At 32.1% G+C, this 22,906-nt stretch overlaps 1 protein-coding gene across 1 annotated transcript; it reads left to right on the forward strand.

Moving 5' to 3' along the window:
- Positions 1–439: 439 nt before the first annotated feature.
- LOC145683481 (sodium channel protein Nach-like) lies at positions 440–17,989 on the forward strand. The gene is made up of 8 exons (XM_081754816.1): positions 440–614; positions 3,278–3,400; positions 9,632–9,722; positions 11,119–11,416; positions 13,080–13,133; positions 14,584–14,689; positions 15,630–15,736; positions 17,310–17,989. The coding sequence occupies exons 1-8, from the start codon at positions 481–483 to the stop codon at positions 17,423–17,425; spliced, it is 1,029 nt and encodes a 342-aa protein (XP_081610942.1). The 5' UTR covers positions 440–480; the 3' UTR covers positions 17,426–17,989.
- The last annotated feature ends 4,917 nt before the right edge of the window (positions 17,990–22,906 follow it).

A 22,906-nucleotide genomic window follows, 5' to 3' on the forward strand; every position in this document is an offset into this window, starting at 1 on the left:
TACGTAATAAATTATCCATACTATAATCCATCTAATAGAAATGAACTTAAACTTGTACTGTAATTAGAAACGATTTATATTAACATGATAACAACCGAGAAGATACGCACATTCTGCTGTCCCGTGCGGTTAAAGAATAGAAATTTTCCTTCTGCATTTTATCATGCTCGTATAATTTTCAATCTATGTCGTTGTCTTACAAATGTTTTTGACTATAAAACACTGTGTACGTTAAAAGTAAAGGAAAATTCTAAAAAGAACATAATTTGTTTTATATTGGTGGAAAAATGTAAATTCGTATGGTAATTATTATAATGACTCAAATTTTATGTTTTCCAGGTTTGTTCTTAATTTTTGCTCACTGTACCAATCAACTATAATATATTGGGGATGACATAATGTAATAACATTAACATCATTCTTTCCATTTTCAGAATATTTTGGCTATGTATCTGGGTTACTTTGTGCTACTTAGGAATTATGACAGCCATATCTCTTGGTCATAAGTATTACTATAGTTCTGTTTCTTACGAAATGGAGGCTACTGAACACACATGGCAAGATATATCCCCTGGAATTGCTTACTGCTCCATTGGTAAAGAGTGGACGGCAGAGTAAGGACAATACCTAAAATTAATTACTTAATTTATCGGCTTTAATTATTTGTTATTGATATAACGATCATAATGAAAGAATGCGGTACCTTATTTAAATAATCAGCAGTGCTTCTTAAAAGAGAAAGTATCTCTTTAGCAGTGAGATATTTTTCTAATCAGATATAAATCTTCACGAGAAAATATAATCCGTGATCTCACTCTGAACTAAGATTAATCTCGAGCTATTTAAATTTAGATTAACTTTATCTCTTCAGCTATAAAGTTTCTACATAGATCTAATTAGCGTATGCTATTCTCGATAAATTACCCTATCCTATACTATGCTGGATAAACATAAATAAACAAATAAACTCCATTTATTCAGTATTAATTTCTTTTTAAAATTATGTGTGTTTATAACTGTATTTTTCTCAGGATATTGCAAAACGTACTCAGAACACTCATTTATTAAGGCTAAAGAAAGGAGAAATTTTAGAATATAATTTGTACATTTAACCATTATTTTATAAATTGCATGCACATAGCACTAAATTATATAACAACGTATATTACAGAAGATAAATTAATATATGTGAATGAATATACTTGTTACTGAATACATGTTAAAAAATAGATTAGGTTTTTTTTCAGAACAGTTATCAGTAAACATTGCTCAGACCATATAGCAGCGAAAAGTGAGATTTTATACCGAGGATACTAGTTTTATATTGTTATATCCTACACATTCTTCATATTTGCCAACAAAGCTACGTGCTTCTCTGCTATTACTAGAGGCAAGTAGACGACGGATATCATCGTCATAAACATGACACGAAGAAGATCCCTTACATTACCACTCCACGAGGACTCCCGAGGATCACCGAGGATTGACTTTAAAAGTGGTTGTTTCAGTACAGGAGTTATCAGTCTTTGGCTGGTCACACCTACACGTCTCTCTTAACTTGTCTGAGTTCTGAGATTCCTGGTTCACTTAGCTTGCCTGAGCTTTGTGTGCATTTAACCACAATTCCTTTGCTTGCATGGGCACTGGGAACTGTTCACCACACTTGCTTAGCTTGCTCGGGCTCTGGAGTTTGCTTTCCCTTAGCTTTTATGGGCCTTGGAACTCTCCACTAATCAACAAACCATTTGAGAACAGTGTTTTGGTCACCAGAACGCAATTGGAGAAATACTTATAATATATTGTATGTATAGAACTTTTACAATAAAAGATTGTGGGAGAAAGTCCAATCCCATGTTCGTTGCTGTACCTTATTGCCTCACTAGAGTATTTTCACATTTATACATGATGTTTTATATCTTTATTTTATTACATAATTTCCACAAAAATGTTGTAAAACTTCTTTGGTAGGTAGAGCTAGATTAACAAAATAGAGATCGAAATCGTCTCCCACTATCGATTTATTTATAACATTTTCTGTAAACACAGTATTTAAAAATACTAATAAAATGCCCTAATATAAGGTACAAAGTAAATGTAGGTTCCCGTCAGTAGCGTGCTACATGAGGGGATGTAGGACACTTTACTCCGCCGCAAGTAGAGGGGTTAATATTCCCATCAAGGCTCCGCTGTAAGCCAAGTCTGGTTGTGGTTAGGATTCTCTTGCTGCTCCACTGCAAGTACCAAAGAGAGGTAAAGTCTAGAAACCGTTAGCTCCGCTGCAAACTAAAGCTTTAGACTCCACTGCAAGTCTATAGAAAGGAAACCAACTGAAGACTGGTAGTGGTGTGCTGGTTGCTGTCTAATATATAGGTGTCCCAGAGCAGCGGTTGCGCTGCTGCTGCCTGTTGCCATGTAATTTGAAGGAGGTGCCGGTAGTTTGTCGTCCATCCCACGTGATGTAATACTTCATCGTAAATCCATGTGGTGATATTTATAAACGTGAGTATATGGCATTGTTTGTATACAGAATCATGTTGTCCATTACAATATGAATAACATAACAGAGAGTTAGGATCATTTTGATCTCTGTAAAACTTAACCAGTTCTCTTACTTCCCAAAATACTAACTTTCCTACCATTATGATGAGGTTGACTCGTAGACAAATAATTCGGATATTTATGGAGTGAAAATCACCGAAGTAGCCATAGATAGCAAACCTATTTACTGTATACAGTATGCTAAGAGGCGACGAAAAAGTACTTACTTAATACTATTAAATACGAAATTAAATGTGTCGCATGAAAGACGATAACATATAATTTACACGTCCGGCAAAGCGTACTTGGCAATATGTGCCTAAAGAGACGATGTATAAATCATAATACATTCTTCTGAAGCAACTAGCAACAGTCTTGCTGGTTCACTGCATTTTAAACACATGAATTCATGTGAAGTAATTTAAATCTCTCGTTTTATCCACATGAATGGAGTAATTTATATAGTTTACATTTTAAAATTCTAGTTTATAATACATATTTCTTCAGCATTGTTCACGCAATATCATTAAAATATACTAACAAGATATTCAATCTAAGGTTACCCCCACGATCGTATAATAGTTATATCGTTATTTATTTTGATTTACTACTTTAAATATGCAGGTTATGATTTTAAATCTGAAAACATTGAATAAATTGTACTTAATGCAAATGTTTATTGTAACTGAACTAACTTGTGTTTATTTGTGTTTTTTTTTTTTTTTTTTTTTTTTTTTAGCACTTGCTCTAAAGTTCTTCGCAATTGTTCGATAAATGGGGAACCATTCGACTGCTGCTCTTATATGGTTCCATTTCCTTCTGATATGCCAAATTATTACTATATTAATTCATACCAAACTAGGTAATGTTGTTATAAACTAACTATGTAAACTAATTTATTAATACTATTTATTCAAGTAATTAATGAGGGAGACAACTTGGAATAAGATGTAACAAAAGATAGACTAACCAAAGAGATAAAACCTTGTCCAGTTTATAATACTGTACATATATAGGTAACTTTACTTAAAGATATTTACTTATTTTAATAGAAATAAGACACTGACTACAAACATAATATTATTAAAGTAATATCATAAAACTACCTTTCTGTAATTGAATTAAAGTATCTCAGATAAAACCCAACTGGTGATAGTATCTACTCCCAAAGCAAACTTATTATACGATAATATATACAATGTTACCAGTATTTTTTAAAACTATGCTAGTGTGCTTCTATTAGAATTGTTGTATTATTTTTACTTTATTACAGTGTAGCACATGAGCTGGATTTACAGTAACCCTTGATGCTTTTGGTAAGCAGTAAGATGTTTAGAGTATATAAACACTTTGAAAATAGATTTCCGTACCTACAATCCAAGATTGTAAATCTATAACCCAGCACTTCCGTACCCTCCAGCACTTTGTAACGTATTTTTGATTTAATCTTATCTCTAGGCAGAACAGGAATTCCTGTTCTGCCTAGTACCTGTTCTGCCTAATTCACACAAAAGGGATATTTAGATTTGAGGGAAATTTATTAGTACCTATTTCCCCTTAATTTTTAAATATCGTTCAAGAACTCTTTAGATTGAACACGCGAGTAGAACGAATTGTTTCATGAGACCAAATACCCCTAAAAATCATTTTAGTATAACGAATGTAGGGAAAGTGTCCGGTATAATGTAAAAAGCAAACCAACACAATTACGTTGAGTAAAATGATTACACAATTTATTAGAGATAAATACTTCCAAATATCTACAAAGGAAACTTTACAAGAACAAAGTTTGCTCTAGAATTACAAATTAAAGTATCGGACAGGAAATACAGTTTTAACTTCTTAAAGCCACATATATACGGTATCTTTTCAATTTGAGAGAGAACAAAACTTCGAAACACACACTAAACCCACACACAATCTGCATTGTTATAAATGTAAACTGTAAGCTACAGCGTCTACATAGGAAATCAAATCCAATTGACCCGACTCTAATCTACTTTGCAAGGACTTGATTCTCTGCTGAGTACGCTTATATTTTAGTTTCTGTTCTCTTGATTTCTTCCCAACTTCTAGAAGCATCATTGATCTTTAATTTTCGTTCTGCTCTTGCTGTAAAAGCTGGACAAGGGTAAACATATTCGGATGTTCCTTTGTCAGCCTTTTATTAAACTTCGAATGCCAGAACTCCACTATATTGGTTGTCCTTTCTTCTCCGTTGTCATAATAGTTCCATAGTTCACTGGAAAACTTTTAAGAGAGCATTAGTATTGAACAACACTAAGCAAACAAATTATAATGTTTACGAATAGATAATTGTCTGAAATATCTGTTGAAGTTTCAACGAAAAGCGCATCAAGTTTCCTGCCAAAATGTATGAAATTCAGTGTGCAGTAAACAGACTGAAGGTTCTAACACAGGGTACAAAATCGCAACAGTCAAAGTGGGAGGAGACAGAAGTACAAAAGAATAATCTCTTCACACTGAAATGTATTCGACATGGGGAGCTCAGATATTTGAATATCCATAATTATTACACTTACAAAGCTAACAATTACTTCAGCCATTAATAACATATGAAATATACGTAAATTACATATGAATTACTGTAATTAATTTGCGGGCTTTTGACAATAGTGTCAGTGTCACTTTATTCAGTGACAATCAGAGCCATTTTCGAAAACTATATGTTTGAGGAAACACTGGAACTGATCAACATAAGCAAATAGTTTTGTCTGTCTTTTTTATTGCAATTTTGGACAATATAATAAACCCAAATCGGTAATGAGGAAAACTTACTGCAATAGGAAATTACATATGTTTTATATAATTTGTAAGAAAAACTAAACCTAACTATACAGTACTTACGGTGCGATCTTGACGTCTGCTTCGTCCAACCACGTTTCAACCAAATAATCGTGAAAATCGTCTCGATTCGGCACTTCTGGTGCATATTCTTGTATATGTAAGTACATATCACCAATTTTATCAATGGGTACAAGTGGTAAAGCACTAGCTCGTCGTATCCACCTTCTACCTTGCATATCTTGACTGTACAATGAAGATAAACCCAGTTACTGGACTTTTCTCCAGATGCATTAAGTATAGTGGAAGAAACATCCACGAACAGTAGCATTAGGAAATGATCTAAATAAAGCATTGATAGCAGCCCTTTCAAAGTCCACAACAACTTTGGCAGGATGCAAGGTGAAACCATTATCAACAGCCTTCTCCTTAGTTAAGCACAGCATTCTGTAATAATCGTCCTCTTTTTCGCTTGACAAAATAGAAATGGAAAGACCTGCCCCAAATGTTTTCCGTGTAAGGTATAAAGTTGATGAATTAGACGTGGAGCAAATTAAATGTACCATCCATAAATAATGTGTCCCCGCTTACAAGCTTCTGTAAATTTTCAACCGTACCAAAGACCTGCAGAAAAAAAAAGTATTTCAAAAGCCAGAGGCTAGTTAGACAATTGCATATTTTAAATATAGTAAGTCACCTATATTGTAATCATAAATGCAATCATAAGCTGCCACGTAGACGAGATGGGACTACTAAAGCTTCTCTCTAGCTATTCAGCATTGGATGCAGGTTACCTATTATATGCAAATCAAAGCTCAGAATTTCACTTAACCATTACCGGGATTGGCAAGATAATATACTCGTTACGTTTTTTTAAGTAAATTTCTACTCGCGTGTTCAATCTAAAGAGTTCTTGAATGATATTTGAAAATTAAGGGGAAATAGGTACTAATAAATTTCCCTCAAATCTAAATATCCCTTTTTGTGTGAATTAGGCAGAACAGGTACTAGGCAGAACAGGAATTCCTGTTCTGCCTAGAGATAAGATTAAATCAAAAATGCGTTACAAAGTGCTGGAGGGTCATTAGGCAGAACAGGTATTAGGCAGAACAGGAAGACACCAAAATATTATATATTCTTGAAAATAATTTATATATGTTTTTGAGCTTTCATATATACACGAATAGTTGCCTGAACTCATTAGTGGAAATTACTAATTAATTTCACTTACTAGGGAAGATCGTGTGGTGTTACTCTGGCTTCATACTGACACTATGCTCAGTTGACTCCTTTTTACATATGAAACAATTAGGCAACCGGAGAAATTCTCGAGCGCAAGCTTGTTCGAATTATGAGCGTTGAAAGTTCAAAATTGAACAGATTTTGAAAAAGATTTGAAGTAACCACGCTTTTTGATATACACGCTTCAGTTTTGGTATTGGGGTGTTTTCTTGGATGCTCGACAAAATGGTGAGGTCAAAACGTACGTAGTTTGCAAGATAAGGGAACTTATTGAGGAAGGATTGAAGGGTAATGGCGTCTTACAACTTGCAAATTGCATCCTGTTTGGCACACCGGGTCAATAGGTTAATAAAATGTATTTTCCACCAACTGTATTGTCGTTCAAATGTCACATTTGTGTATGGCCACCTAAACATTAAACAATGACATTTGTCTCCGAAACTCTTTGTCGCGGAATTAACTTGAACGGGACTCCCAACCCAGCAGGCCTCTGTGCATTGTGGAGAAAATGAAACATTTCAGTTTAACATCCGATGATTATACCCTTTAGGCTAAGAAAAACGATGATTAAGGCAAGTGAATGATGATGGAAGAATTGATGGAATGCGAAGAAGGGAGGAAACAGGAGTACCCAAGAAAACAAATGGACATGATGGTATTCATTATGGAAGACGGTGTTTCAATATTACATCCATAGCCATTTTTTATAATTTTCAACGGATTTTAATGGCGATTATTTGAAAATAATGGCCAAACTTCAGGCAATATTTTACGGTATTCCGCGAGAAATGTAACCAAAAAACAAAAAATCGGCTAGCGATGATGTATGCAAACAGCGGTTTTCTCGAGAATAAAAGTCACATGGTTCACAACTTTGAGCGCACATTCCCGCTAACCATTTTTTTCTTTCTTTAAATTTTTCGGTCAATTGAATATCTTAGAATATTTCCTGGAGTTTGACCAATATTTGCCCCCAATCGACATTCCAATTCGCTGAAAACTAAGTACATGGCTGGCGATGATGTACTAGAACACCGCATTCTGCCATGCATAAGCATAGGCCGACAGGGTTCGAAGTGCCGCTCAGGAGTTCCACGGCAGGCCTGTCTGACGCTGCGCGAGCTGTTTGGATCGCATTTCCGCACGATCTAACTAATAAATAAAATACCGGTGGTATAAACTAATATTCGTATTCACCCTCAATGCCAGCCTTAGTAGATAATTTATTTGATTTAACTTCATTTTAGCAATAACATGATTTTCGTTTTCCACACATGATACTATATTTTAGTGTGGCCCAGTGCAAAATTTTTGCTAAGCAACTGATCCGGACAAAACAACACATTGGTGACAGAGCTTTTTGAGAAAATATTGGTCTCACTCCTAGCTACAGAAGGGGAAGAATCAGGCCTGTAGCCAGCCCAAAAATGTTAGGGAGGGGGGCGATCCAACCATATTATAGTTCATCACCATATTATTGTTCATTTTCAAGCCTACCGTGAAAATTTAAGGGCGGCAGTAAAAATTTAAGGGGAGTCCGGCCCCCTAGACCCCCCCATGGATACGGGTCTGGAAAGAACACTACAATATAGATAATCACAAGTTTAATTATGAATACCACGACGTTCTTCATTAAATTTTGAACGCCTTGCAAAGCGTTTTCAAGACAAATGCTTTGGTTCAATTTGAAGGAGGCTACACAGAAAGTAATATTTGAATAACAATACAGTCGAATAGGGGTATCAAATACATTTTATTAGATTATTGACCCAGTATGCTAAATGGGGGTGCAATTTGCAAGTTGTAATGCTTTACCCTGCATTTTCGAAAAGTATTTGGTTGTTTTGAAACGTTTTTATCCAGAAACACACGTGAAGGCATATTATATTTGGTTACACCCATTAGAATATTTAACATAAGCCTATTTAATGTAGTCCATAAAGTTATGCAGTATGCTTCAATAATAACTGTTTTGCATTAAGCGTTATGCATATCAATGTATGTCTGGCTTTTGCCCCTTCCTCGCCCTTGGAAAAATCTTGCAGATGTTTCTGGTTGGAACTGTTATAATCTTCAGGTGTGCATGTATAAAATGTGATCGTCTCTAAACACTTTTCTATTCGTAACTCATGTGGCAACATCGCATGTGTCGCAATGTGCTCTGCCATCTATTGAGAAAGTTTTACCCTAAATGTGACTAGCGATCCAACTTAAAACATCTGCCAAGATGTACCAGAGCACAATGCTAACACCTATAGTGAAACCACTGCCTGATGCCATGTTCCCTAAAGAAATATAGACCTTCCAGCAGTATTCCGCTCGAATCCACAAAGCGAAAACAACCCAGGACTGGCTGGCACGGAACGTCCCCGACTTTCTTTCCACCGCTGCCCGGCCTTCTAGCAGCTCCGACCTTAACCCGTTGGACTACAAACTTTGGGCAGTCCTTCAGGCAAAGGTCTGCCATAAAAGGCATCTGTCTGTCGACAGTCTGAAACAATCCTTGACCCGAGCAGTGAACAATTTTCACATGGACGTTGTGCGTAATGCCGTTGACCAGTGGCCGGACTGGCTTCTTGCCTGCGTCAAGGCCAAGGGAGGATATTTCGAAAAATGATTCGTGCGTCAGGTGTACAACATATCAATGTAAAACGACCAAAATAAATTGCCTTGGTATTAATATTCTCTGTGTTATTCACATTCAAACTTGTGACAGTGTTTATGATATAACTAGGTAGAAGTATAAGAACCTAAGACGAAACAATGATTTCTCTTTCAGCAACATGTTTGAAGATTTCTTCTACGCACACATTAAAATAATAACTCGAAGTATGATACTGCTTGACAAACTTAATTCTGAAAGTTAGAAAGCTCTAATACTATAGAGAAATAGAGAAATAAATATCCATAATTTGTCCTACTTTCAGAGCAAATTTGTGTATGCAGAAGAACATTATATATATATATTTCTAATTTTGTTACAGATTAATCCGATTCCAATATAAGGTATTTTTATATTTTCTATAAAATTCAATATTTTTCGTAGGGTAAGAAGAATACATAACTCTTCCTGGATGTATACAGGCGAAAGCGTAGATATTTTATTCCATTATCTCTGGGAAGGCCAGAAAATTGTGGTGAGTAATTGCATTTTAATTCGTGAAATTAAAAATTATAAATAATAATATTTAAATAACGTTTTATTCTCTAAACAAAGTTAGATAGTTCAATTTAGTAAATTCATATTTATGTCCAAGGCTCAAGTAAAAAAATAATGTTGAGATAAGTTTTTAAATCTTAGCATACTGGTTCAAAATCTTCAAAATAATTTATCAATTAATATTAGGATCCTGTATGTATTCCAAATTAAATTCAAAATTATCTTAAATTAAGTTTTAATTAAATATTTGTATAGTATTATGGCATTCTCTTGAAAGTATATACATCACTCAGACGTAAATATATACACACTAGCAGCGTTACACAATTTCTAGGCGAATGCGAGTGACTGATTAATATTATGTACATGGTGATGTAGATGTGCTATACCTCAAAAGCAAATGAGATACTGGGTTTCTTGCACACTCTCATCTTCAAGTATTGCATAAACATTGCATAAACATTATATAAAAATTGCATAAACATATTTTACAAAAAATACTGCATCAAATTAGATCGAAAAACGATATGTGATGATAAGATTTTGGTATTATTTTTTTCTATACAATCCTCTTTATTTAAAAATTTGAAGCATAAACTCTTGAATGGAATTTGAATAATGAAAAATTGGTCAATAAATAAAAAAAATAAATTTCAGGCTGCCTGTATACACAATTACAGGCAACAAATTAAATAAATGTTTGTTTTTTTTTAAACTAAGACTTTAAATCAGCAAACTAGCGTCGCGTAGGCACTAACTGAGGTCTTCTTATATCTTATTGTTTTCTTGCAGTTTCTCGACAGTTAGGTTTGCTTTTATCTTTCTCTTTTTTTGCCAGTTTCTTTGTCTTTCTACAAATATTATGATATCGGACTGCAGTCAATAACTAGTTTAAGCTACTAAAAACTTTAAACATGCAGTGTGTCCTATATGAGAAACGTTATGGATATCTGGTTAGCGCTTGTAATATCTCATAGTAATCTATACATACCAAAATTCTTACTCTAAAAATTTAGAAAATTTTTAATAAATAATGATGTTCTGTTGATTCTGTAATAGCTTGTTTTATGACCTAATGCATAACGGTATCTAATTTGAAAATTCATACCTGAGATTGAAAGGTCAATCAGTTATTAAAATATTTGATATATATATATATATATATATATATATATATATATATATATATATATATGCCAACAACGTATTATATATGTTATATCAATATGTAGTAGAACAATAATAAATGTGATGGTTAGTAATCCTTTCTTGACCAGTATATTTCAAAATCATATTTTAGTAAAACATATCGGCTTGGAATTCGTATAATATTCATACAGATATGTAAAGAAAATATAATAATTTAATTATAGGGAATAGGTTTGTCTAATTATGAAGTTCCACTGGAGCGAAGTTTTGGATCATCATATGCCAGTGAAAGCCCAGAAACGAACAAACAACAGTATGGGAGTGGTATTATTAGGCAAGAGGTAGCAGATGATAATGTCCGAAAGATTCCTGTAATGTCAAGAAAATGCAAATTTCCAGACGAAAACGAAGACATGTGGGCTTTCCCCTTTTACAGTTACTCAGCCTGTATCGCACAATGCAGGCTAGAGCAGAAGATGAAATTATGCAATTGTACTGATACATTTGTAGGATACGACACAGGTAAATTAATTATTTTTCATGATTTATTTTTATTAATATCTTGAGATAAGTGATGTGAAAATTGAAATCATCGTGTGTGAAATGTGAAATAAAAAGTAGTAGTATTTTTGTAAAATTTCCAAGTATCTCAAAAGAACCTATTAATATAATGTGTTAAACTACATCACTTACAAATTGAACGAGACTGGTGTAAATGAAACAATTTGTACTCTTAACAATCTCAGAACAATATTATTGATATGCGTTCATAGATCTCAGAGTGATTTCATTTTGGTCTAGAACTAATTCTATGTTAAAAACACGTTGAAAATTCATGTTATGAAAGTAGGTGCTCCACATAGAGAGGACTTTCATGTTCATTAATGCTTTATCGCCTGGATTCAGTGAATAGTAAGATTTATTGCCAAGGACGATGGTTTGTCATTCTATAATAAATATATCATCTCTAGGAAGGAGGACAAATTGTTTCAGTCGTCAATCTATATGAACTTTCGTTGAAGAATTTTGAATGCTTTTTCCAGTGTCTCCCCACTTCTTAATGCTATTTTCACTCTACCCATCATTTCACATCTGTGTTTCATCCACTAGGTGATATAACTTAATATTATATTTTTAACTATATCCAACACGTACAAATAATTAGATTAAAGCGAACCACTGTTACATAAGGAAGCAATAGATTTCTTAGATATATCTGGTATAGATATAAGCAAATAAGTGAATAATGCGTGTCTGCTAATACTAATTTTACCGTAGTTTTATCTACTTTCAAGAACCTAAGTCTTATCTGTATAAATTCGTGTTCCCTTATTACAGATGGTTACAATACAACATTTGTCCATTCTGATGTTCGATTTATCACTTTCCGTACAACGAACTAGATGTGTAACCAACTTTACAAATCACCTATCATCCCTTCTTTCAGATTAGAATAATCCTTGATATTTGTAAAGTACGCGTTGTCTAGTTTTTTTTCCTGAACAACTACCTTTCTCTGTAAACAATAATTTCTGCACAAAACAATATTACTGCACATTTGTCTTTTAAAAAGCTGTGATACAATTGTCCTATCGGTAATAGCTATATTCTAGTCGTTGACATCTAATCCATTAACACATGTTTGGAAATTACATATATTCCTACTGATTTAATTTATATGTCAGTATCTAAATGTTGTAGTTAACTGTAATGAGAGAAACAAAACATACTAATACAATAAAATTGATTTTGTATGTAAATTCGAATATTTATGTAAATTCGAATATTCGAATATTTTCCTTGAAGTACAAAGTAGATATCTTTTGCATCATTTTATGTCAGTTTAAACACTAACCGACTGAAATTATTTTTGTAGTATGACGTTAAAGTATACTTATTTACTTCAACCCACTTCATCATCAGCTTCATAATTATGTTATAAACATATGGCTAATTCAAATCTAGCTAGAATTACTGTATAAGCTAATTTTAAATATTTCACCCTTTTGATTTGCTCATGCCCTTATCAAAGCAAAGAAATAATACAATCATACAGTATTTCTAAACTAAGACTAATAATTAGCAAATACTCATAAGAAAACACCACATCAAATAGTAAGATCATTTATTAGTAGCTCTTCACTTGGTGTTGAAGTAATTGCTATGTGCATATTTTTTCTTACAGAACGCCAAATTTTGTGTAATGAAGCGGGAAGAAAATGTATTGAAAACATAAAAGGTACTTATTTCATATCTGAAATTGAATTGAAAACAATTTGTATTATATTAGTATATCCCTAAATGTTATTTCTGTTTATTTTAGTTTATAATTATTTTAATAATCCTCACATGTTTATTACTGTACTGAACACCCATATTATTGCCTCAGTTTTCTAATTTCATGTTATTAGTTACTTTGAATAAGCTCATGATTTCCTTCCTTAATTGTACATTTCATATATATATACGCGTGCATTTGTATCTATGTCCCATTTAAGAAATTCACATGCTATTGTTATATATTATTTATTGTTATTGCAAAACCCAGAATGTCGTAAGTCACCTGGGTTATTAAAAACTTCTCCTTTCTAGACGCGTCGTCATGTAATGCATTTCTCTTAGAGACGAGTACTGTAAGAGTTGATATTGCATATGGTCTATAGACATGCTAACAGCCATAATCTTGGTCTTGCATAAAACTGAAAGTCAAGCATAAATATTTCTCATCATATACTCTAAAATAAGATAATAATATAACATATCTAGTACGAATAGTATAGCATGCTTCTGTATATTTTCTATCCCTGCAACTCAAATTGTACGAATAAATATAACAGTATGAGTTAAAATACCTTATATATATATATATATATATATATATATATATATATATATATATATATATATATATATATATATATATATATATATATATATATATCGGTACATACTAAGCTTATTTTGCTCTCGCGATCATTACTTACACCATTTTTAAAAATCTATATAATACAAAATTATTTCCGTTTCTCTCAGTGTATTTGAATTTGATTACTAGTTGCAAATGCGAAGTTGAGAATAACTACTATTTAATATAATGCTATGTAGAAAATTTTGATGAAAAACTAGAATAAACAGAAGAGTGGTTTCAATTGCAGAACACACACATCTAAACAAAGTTTCATTTCTAAGTATAAATTGGAGAATAGGTTCGATGCATCTATAATACTTTGGTTAAGAAGTTATTTGAAGAAGACTATTGTAGAAAGATCTTTCAAAAGCCCAAGGGAAAAATAGCAAATTAATGAAACTAACTATCGTAATGCAAAGGAGGCTAAAATTTTGAAAATACTGGTCTAAAACATTATCGTGTTTCTTGTTGCAATGAAATATGTTGGTTTTAAAACATAACATTCGTTTCCTTAGCGTATTATTAATAAAATTACTTTTATTGGTTTCTGTGAAGAAATGTGATGGTATATTCATGTTATTTAGTTATTATAAATACTTTATTTATGCAGTAAGAGTAAGTGAAGTTATTATGAATATTACACATCATTTATTTGATTTTTTTCTATTAATTACTAACTCAGACTTAATCTTTGTTTAAATTGAGATAATTATTAATAAGTTTGTGATTATCTTTGAATATTCAAAATTATTAGATTAATAATTTGTCGTTCGTATTTTAGAGAAATTGGATCCAGTTAATACACTTGAAGAAAAGGAAATTGGTCTTAACTGCAAATGTCCTTTATCGTGTCTCCAATCTGAAGTAGTAATTACTACTGGAAGGAGGTATGTACAACTTTTCTGACAAGATATCCTTAATGCAGGGCTATGTTAAGCCATGGGAATCAATATTAATACTAATACTGATAAAGCAGAAGTAAGGTACTTACAGTGCATTTTGCACGTAGTTCTCGCATACAGCAGGATATTCGATTCCAAATAGGAAAGAAAAATATAATGACTTAAAATGTGGTTTGCAAAAAAATTTTAATATTCCATAACTAAGTACACAAGTCACTATGAAGAACTTTGCTCTATTAGATAAGCAGAAAATAAGATAAAGCGACAGTACATCAATTTAAGTGAATTATATTTTCAGGTAATGAAATTCGACCGGAGATTGTAGTTTATCTAGTGGCTTTTCTAGATTTTGTTTCAATGGAAACAAATGATTCGTATTTAGAAACTAACAACTAAATATATAAAAAAAGAACTTTGCAAAGAACCTCATATTGTATGTCAACCTTTCCATAGGGTACAGTTGTAATTTATGCATTTAACTGGCGTGTGAACGCTTTTTGAAAGATCGGCAATGAACGTCAATGTAAGAATTTGTACTTTCAGTATTAACATATTTCAATATATGAACATTAACTGAAAATTCATGATATTATAATTAAATGTGAAGAATTTTGCCACATTGATTTAATTTAAAGTAATCGATAATTATGAGAGTTTATATAAAAATAAACTTATTTTATGGGATGCGGTAACTAAAATATCTTTCACATTATTTTTATAGCATGCACTACATAATAATAAAAATTTTGGCTTAAAGCTCCGAGGAAAATCTGTGAAATGTATCAATGGTTTGGATTCGTTTAGTGCTTGCAATCTGTCTATTACAATAATTAGAAGTATGGAAGTTCTAATTTAATAATTGTAAATCTCATAATCGATGATAAAGGTTATTGTATTTTATGTTGTGTTTGTTTATTACTTGTAGTGGTGAAAAAGCTTATCCTGGAGATTATTCAATGGTCCATTTTCGTTATTCACTTTCAAAAGTAAGAAGAAGAATGAGAGTTGTCAGAGGAATGATTGACATTGTAGGTAGGTTTATATACAAGTTAGTCAATATTATTTTATAATTAAGTACGTCAAGAAAACGTTTCCACTCTTAAAAGTATGTTTTCATATAGATTATATTACGTGAAGCTCTATTCTCGTATACGTATAAAATGAAATGTGACTAGATATTATTATATTTACCCAACTATGAGATGACTCTAAATATAAGAACTGTATTGAAGAAGCATCTTGAAACTTTTCTTTTTGTTAAGCACATTATCTAAAACTACATATTGGTTTAGTAATATAAAATATCTTAAGATATTATAAAAATGTTAATATTTCTATCTTAACAAACTCACGGATATTATTTGTATCCATCATAGATCGCTACAATTTCCAGTTTTACTACTTTGACAATGAAACTGAAAACTACAGTTACTTGTAAGAACATTATTTTTACAAATTTCAAATGCTGCGTACGGCAACAACAAAAAACACAAATATTCAATTTAAAATCAAAACATCAATAACTATAACACTGGGGTATATTTTAATGTTTGGTGTAAGATATTATACAAGCTAAAAATCTTGACCCTAATGACAAAACTGCCGAATTAAGATGACATCACATTTCTCGTATGATGAATTAACAAAAAACAAAACTTCGTTTGATTATCAACTAACTATGACATATTGTTCATATTTATTAAATGTCTGATAACGTGGTTGGAAGAAGGTCTACATAAACAAAATAATGTTCCTTTGAGAAGCATCATATATGAATATTTTATTTATTATTGTATTGACTTAGAAAGTATATGAAACAGTATATGTTGAAAATTCAGGTTCTTTCCATTTTTCTATTAGCTTAATAGTTTATATTAATATGTTACATATACTGTATGAGAAATGCAAATATTAGTTATTACTTTTCTTCCAAATAAACAGGTAATTTAGTCAGAACTCATAACACACACATATACGTAGACAAATAGATAGATAGATAGATATAGATACAAGTTAGTATGAGATGTTAGGTGAATGTCTTAGAAAATAAATAAAGCAAAACCTTTACTGGCCTTCAAAGTAATCACTATCAGCTACAATTCATTTCTGACATCAGTTGTAAAGCTGTTAGGCACTGTCAGCAAACGCTTCTTGTGGAATCGCTTGAAGCATTGTGGTCACACGTTGTATGATAGCCGTTGACAGTTTGACCCTCCGGTAGAAACTCATGATGGATCAGGCTCTTGCTGTCAAAAAAGACAATCAATATTGTCTTAATCTTGAATTACATTACAGGTACTTTTTGTTAATTACTATGAATATGTTAGAGCGAGTGTAGGGCGAAAGATTACCACATAGATGTTTGTGGTAATCATATTTAATGTATGTAGAAACTTCTAGCGGTATGTAGAAACTTGGACAAACATTTCTGTATAGTTCCATTTAGCTTTCGCTATTGGCTGTGTTATATATTAATAAACAGCTTTTCAAACCTGATTAAACATTTATAATTGCTCTGATAGATTTAATTAAAAATGATTTAATCACTAATCATTATTATGTGTACTTTCGTAGTATTTTCACTTGCTTTCTATATTTCTTGCAGTGTCTTTGGGAGGCGTGTTCGGCCTTTTCGTGGGAGCTAGTTTGATGAGTGCATTAGAGTTGTTCTACTATGTGATATTTAGACCAATATTTATTTTCTGTAATAAAATAAAGTGAAAAAGAATTATGCTTCGCCTTATATTGATTACGTAAACAGTAGACAAATGTTTAAAGATACAAATTTGACATTGAAGAATAAATACTTCGCACTGATTAAATTCAACACCGGAGATTTGTGGTAAACAGCTAACAAGCCAACGTTTTATTTTCTTTCAAAGATTCGAACACCATAATCTTGAAATTGAGCTCGAATTGGAATTTCGTTACTTGAAACTAACATATATCTGGGATGCGAGTCTCAGAACATTAACATTGAAATCAAATGTGAGTTTTTTTCACATCTAAGAGCATAAAATTTATTCGATCAGAATGTCACACAAACATAATTTGATTATCATGATCAACTGAGAATACAATTCTGTATGAAAAATTAAACGTAAACTTTACAAAACAAAGGAGCATACTATGATATGTGTAGCATTGGAAATATTTTTATAGAGATGACATGAATTGTGTATATTGTACTCAATGGTTACATAAACAAAATGTTGACAAAACTGAAACTCAGAGAAAAATTAGCGTTTGAAATAAAAAAACCTAAAGTACATTACAAAATTAGCAAGAAACACTGCACTAAAATCTTATACATCTTTCTACAAAGTTTATTAAAATAAAAGTGCGTAACAAAGGAAGAGTCAGTATTTGTCAAAAGTCCTATAAAAAAAACAAGTCCATACTCATGTTGTATGTTGTGTAATATTCCCCACAAAAATCATAATCAATTAAGAAAAACGGTTATTTGATCTACTACAAGAAGATATGAACAGTATGCAATATCTTAATATATTCACAAGAAGAATTATCATGTTATAAGTAAATTTAACTTAGGACACATTGTTTATAAAATTGTTATTATGTCATGGTCTGCGAATTTGTTAAAACAAAACCTTACTATCATCGTGAATAACTACAAAAAATGCTATTGAAGAAATAAGTGTTTTGTTTAATTCCAGATTGCTGAAATTGTATATTGTAACGGTTAGAGATATAATCTCTATTCCGTAGTTTTTTGATAATTTGGTTTCGTTTCCTACCCTGTAATTCTTTAGCTACTGTCGGGAGGAAGTTGAGTGTCGTGACGCCTTATGCTTAACATTCAGCGCCAAAAGCAATTTGTGGAATTACTCGTCCTTCGTTTGAAAGCTCGGGGTTGGGCTGCATATAATAGTTCGGAATGGGATAGGTGCAACATCACCCAAAAGTGAAGTCAAAATAAGTCGGCGTAGATTTGTCCCTATTCTGAACAATTATCCTTGTTCCCCCTTTTTTTTAAAAATTCTTTTGTTACAATGGTATTTGTTATGATCTCAAGGAAATGAAGCTAATATTCAATTCTGTACAACTGTGTTTTATCTAATGTATGTTACACAGTTAAATTCCGAACTATTATCTCCTTACAAGTACAAAGTTTTGGACATACCTTGTATAAGTGCTAAAAGGGTAGTTGTGTTTTATGTATATAACAAAAGAACCGTAAGGATAAATGATATTAGCAATCAGTGTCCCTGTTAAGATAGAGCAGTCAAAAGGTCAAATAGTAGGTACTTCTATTTGTACATGTATATAGAAATATATATATATATATTTTAAATTACGTAAACTTCAAGTTAAGAATTTAGTGTCCAAACAAGTGAAAAATACAAAAAGTGGCACCCTACATCTTAGTCTTATTGCTATCAAGTACGCATTGAATCCAAAAGTTTAATGTATTACCACTTATTTGTGCCTTAGTAATTGTGATCCTTTCTGATAGCAAGAGTGCTGGAAAAAATGTTTCTGGTTAAGTTTCGTTAAAAATAATCTCAATAAAATGTACAGAAGTTCTTCCAGTAATAGTCATCCTGAAGCCGTGTGATTAAACGGGTTTTCCAATGGTGACCATGACCTCTTTTTTAGGAGTCATAGACCACGAACAGAAAGTAATAGTTCCAGTGAATTGTCAACCCCCGATTCTTTCTTGCATGTCAGTAGCAATTCTTGGTTAGTTACGCCTGGTCGTCATCGCTTGGTAACACACAAGCAGGAACTAAATTTAAGGAAAATGTTTAAAAATCAAGATACGACTCAGTCAGCCGTATCGTGTGTAAGCACACATAATCCTTTTGTCATTGAACGCGATTCATTGATAATACAAGAACCAGTTTCTGTTCTGAAGCTAATATTCAATTCTGTGTAACTGTGTTTTATCTAATGTATGTTACAATATGGTTGTTTAGTTACAGAAATGTGACATCAAAACTATAAAAAAAAAGACTGTAACATTTATTCACGTAAGTTCCTGTTGGTATTTTTTTATATTTTAGTTATAATTTTAAATTTCACGTCGCACCTGTATGTCGTTTGTGCTCGCTATCCAATAACGTATACTTTTCTGTCTAGAAAGAAACAGCTGTGGAAACCCTCATAAGCTAAACTAAAACTCAAGATGAGTCATTTCTTTCGTTATAATGTAATCAACTGTTAAGAGCACTGAGATGGTATACATGGTGAGAATTCAAGATACAAATTTATATAGATAAATGAGAACAATCTCATTATGCTGATCCTTTCTGAAAATACTTTCCACTTACTTATGTCTACTTATCTGCACGCCATAGATCTTATATACCTAATACATATCAATTTTATTTATGTAAATATTATTTATGTGTAATATGAAAAAGAAAACCAATCAGAAGATATCTCAATTATTAAATTATATCAGTGTTGATGTAGAATGTGTGTATATTATTAGTGAGATTTTAATAGTGTGTTAAAAGCAATAAAAGATATTGAGATTACAATTATGTTGTTTCTGAGTATTAAAATATATTAGAGCATTAAATAATTTATGAAAATAGATTTGCGATAAATTTGTACAATCTATACTTGCAATGTTAACATAGTTAATGGGAAAGGAATAAAAATATCAATGCATCAGTAATTAGAAAAGGATTAGAGATTGCATGTTATATGTAACTCCTTCTATACTCGTGCTTTTACGTAATCACCGTCACAATAAGTTTTCTACCTGCACGTAGATTCCTGCGTGGAGCGTCCATGCTGTTCTATCTACTCCATTTTTCTTCGTCTACGGGTAGCTTCTATTAAATTTCGCATAGCCCAGCAACTGATATTCCTTCCCCCTTCTATTCTTTGAATATCCTTCCTTCCAAGCGCTTCAGTCATTACAATTTTCTTCGCAAGGAATGACATATCCAGTTCTATAATGTGTGAATGATCTCCAGCACTGTTTTAATTTCTTAACCAAATGTTTCCAGCACTTTCTCATTGTTAACTCCAGTGGGATATTTAAGGGGGGATTCCGGGCTAAAGGAGCCCCCCGAAACTTTATTTACTTTTTAAAGTAATTGAAATATCTTGCAGAATTTTTACATTTGCAGGAATAAAATTAGCAAAGCCTCTCCCGAAAGAAAATCGTAAATACGACACTGGTGAACTCTATTCTTCCAACTTTTTTCTCCAACCTGTTCGAAATCCATATATCAAGCGCTTTTAATATTCTTATTTTCTCTTTCCTCGATGTCCAGGGTCCTCACTGCGATCGATGTTTGCATTTCTTTTTCTTTTGTGGATCTTAATGCAACTAATGCGAAAAACTAGAAAAGCGATTTTTAGGTCAATTATCATAAACTGAAATGTAATTTTGCATTCTGGTGACGCAAACCATTAAAGATTATTACCTCATGCCTCTGTTCCATACAAGATTGGTATTCTGTAAAGATTGGCATTCGATGCAAAGCACTTTGAGAGTCTTTTGCCAATCCCTTTGTTTAACGGTCTTGTCAATAATCTCTTTTGCCTAGTAGACACGTTCTTAGCCAACAGGATTCTAGTTTCCATTTCATCCAAACAATGCAAGTCATTTCTAACTATGCTTCTAAGATATCTGAACTTTTACATTTCTTCATCTAAAAGAGTTATTTTATTTCAATCATACTACACTACTCCCGCGTTCTTTGCCTTAATCCTTTTCCTGTTGATTTTCATTTCAAACTTTTCGATTCAGGGCAAGGTAGCATCTGTAGTTCCTAGCAAACGCTGCATACTAGCTGTGACTTTCCTGAAAGACAATCTGAAATATTTAAACGTGCTCAGTGGCGAGCAACAAGGAAATACGAAATTAGTAAGTGATCTCGTACAAAGTGTATATTTTCGTCGCATGCTGTCTATCTTTGAAAGAAACATTGCAAGTCAAGAATGTATTCACTTTAACAATTCTAGAATATAAAAATAATTCTGAAATAGACATCACAGTATTTTCAAATTTTATGTCAAATCATAGGTATGGATTTGCAGCAAGATTCCAAGACTTCACAGAGATTGAGAAGTTGTCGCAATTCTCAAAATGTCCTTTTGAAGTATCTCCAGCGACAGAATGGACTGATGTGGTTGAGCCCATGTATATATAAACACCACACTTATTATTTCTCAACAATATTAATAGAATTTACTTTATGCTCTTTTCTGAAAGTAATTTTATCATTGTAATAATCATTAGCAATCTAAACACAGGAAGTCCTTCAATAAACAAAAAAATCAGCAGATCGTTAAAAAATGTTATTTTGCAGATGCATTTATAAATCTTCACTGCTTTTAACCAACACAATGATTATTTTCAATGATCAGTGATTATTGATTATTAACCTTTTCGATCACACCTCTCAGTTTCAAACAGTTAACAAAATTTATTTTCTCTAAATGCAATGGAATGATAACTACTGTTGCGAACAGTTTCCTGCATAATCTAAGTGGAACGAAAATACTGGTAATCAATTAATGGATTTCAAGCACTGTACAAGGAAAACAAAATATGTAGTTGTACTAACCAAAGAAATAATCTTTACATCAACTAATCTTTATGAGTTGGAAATTATATTGGAAGATTGCGAAGATAGCGATTGTCATATTTAATTAAGAAAAATCGATGAAACCGTATTTAGTGAAATTATTACATGTGTCTATTTAAGAATTCTAATAATGTTTTGGATTGACACACCCCTAAGGTAATCAATAAAATACCAAGGTTCATAACTTAGCTATTTGTTTTCATTACACGTTTCTTATTGTTCATATATTACATTTTTGAGAAATTTCAGATTAAATATTTCTTCCACTAAGTGTAACTTAAGCAAAATCATTGTTTTAAGACTAGTATCATGAATGAATGTCAATGTATTCGTAGAAAATGTAAACAGTGGAGTGCTGATAACGAATGGAATATGATCCACTACTGAATTACTGGAGTTATTTGTTTTAAATTTAACCATTTGTATCATCTCGCTTATTATCTTAAGGAGAAAGTTCAATAACTGCCACTGAATTGTTTCTTCTTTTGATGAAATTAAATTCTAAGCAAAACCATGACAAAAATTAAAGTAGCACGGAAACACTTGCTATTTTCAATCTCACGTTCATTCTACATTACCCGAATATTAGGATTATTTCCGTGTTCCGTTACAGCAAGCTCCACTTTAA

Source organism: Thermobia domestica, chromosome 4 (genome assembly GCF_964235325.1).
Source record: "Thermobia domestica chromosome 4, izTheDome1.hap1.1, whole genome shotgun sequence".
NCBI classification, from domain to species: Eukaryota; Metazoa; Arthropoda; class Insecta; order Zygentoma; family Lepismatidae; genus Thermobia; species Thermobia domestica.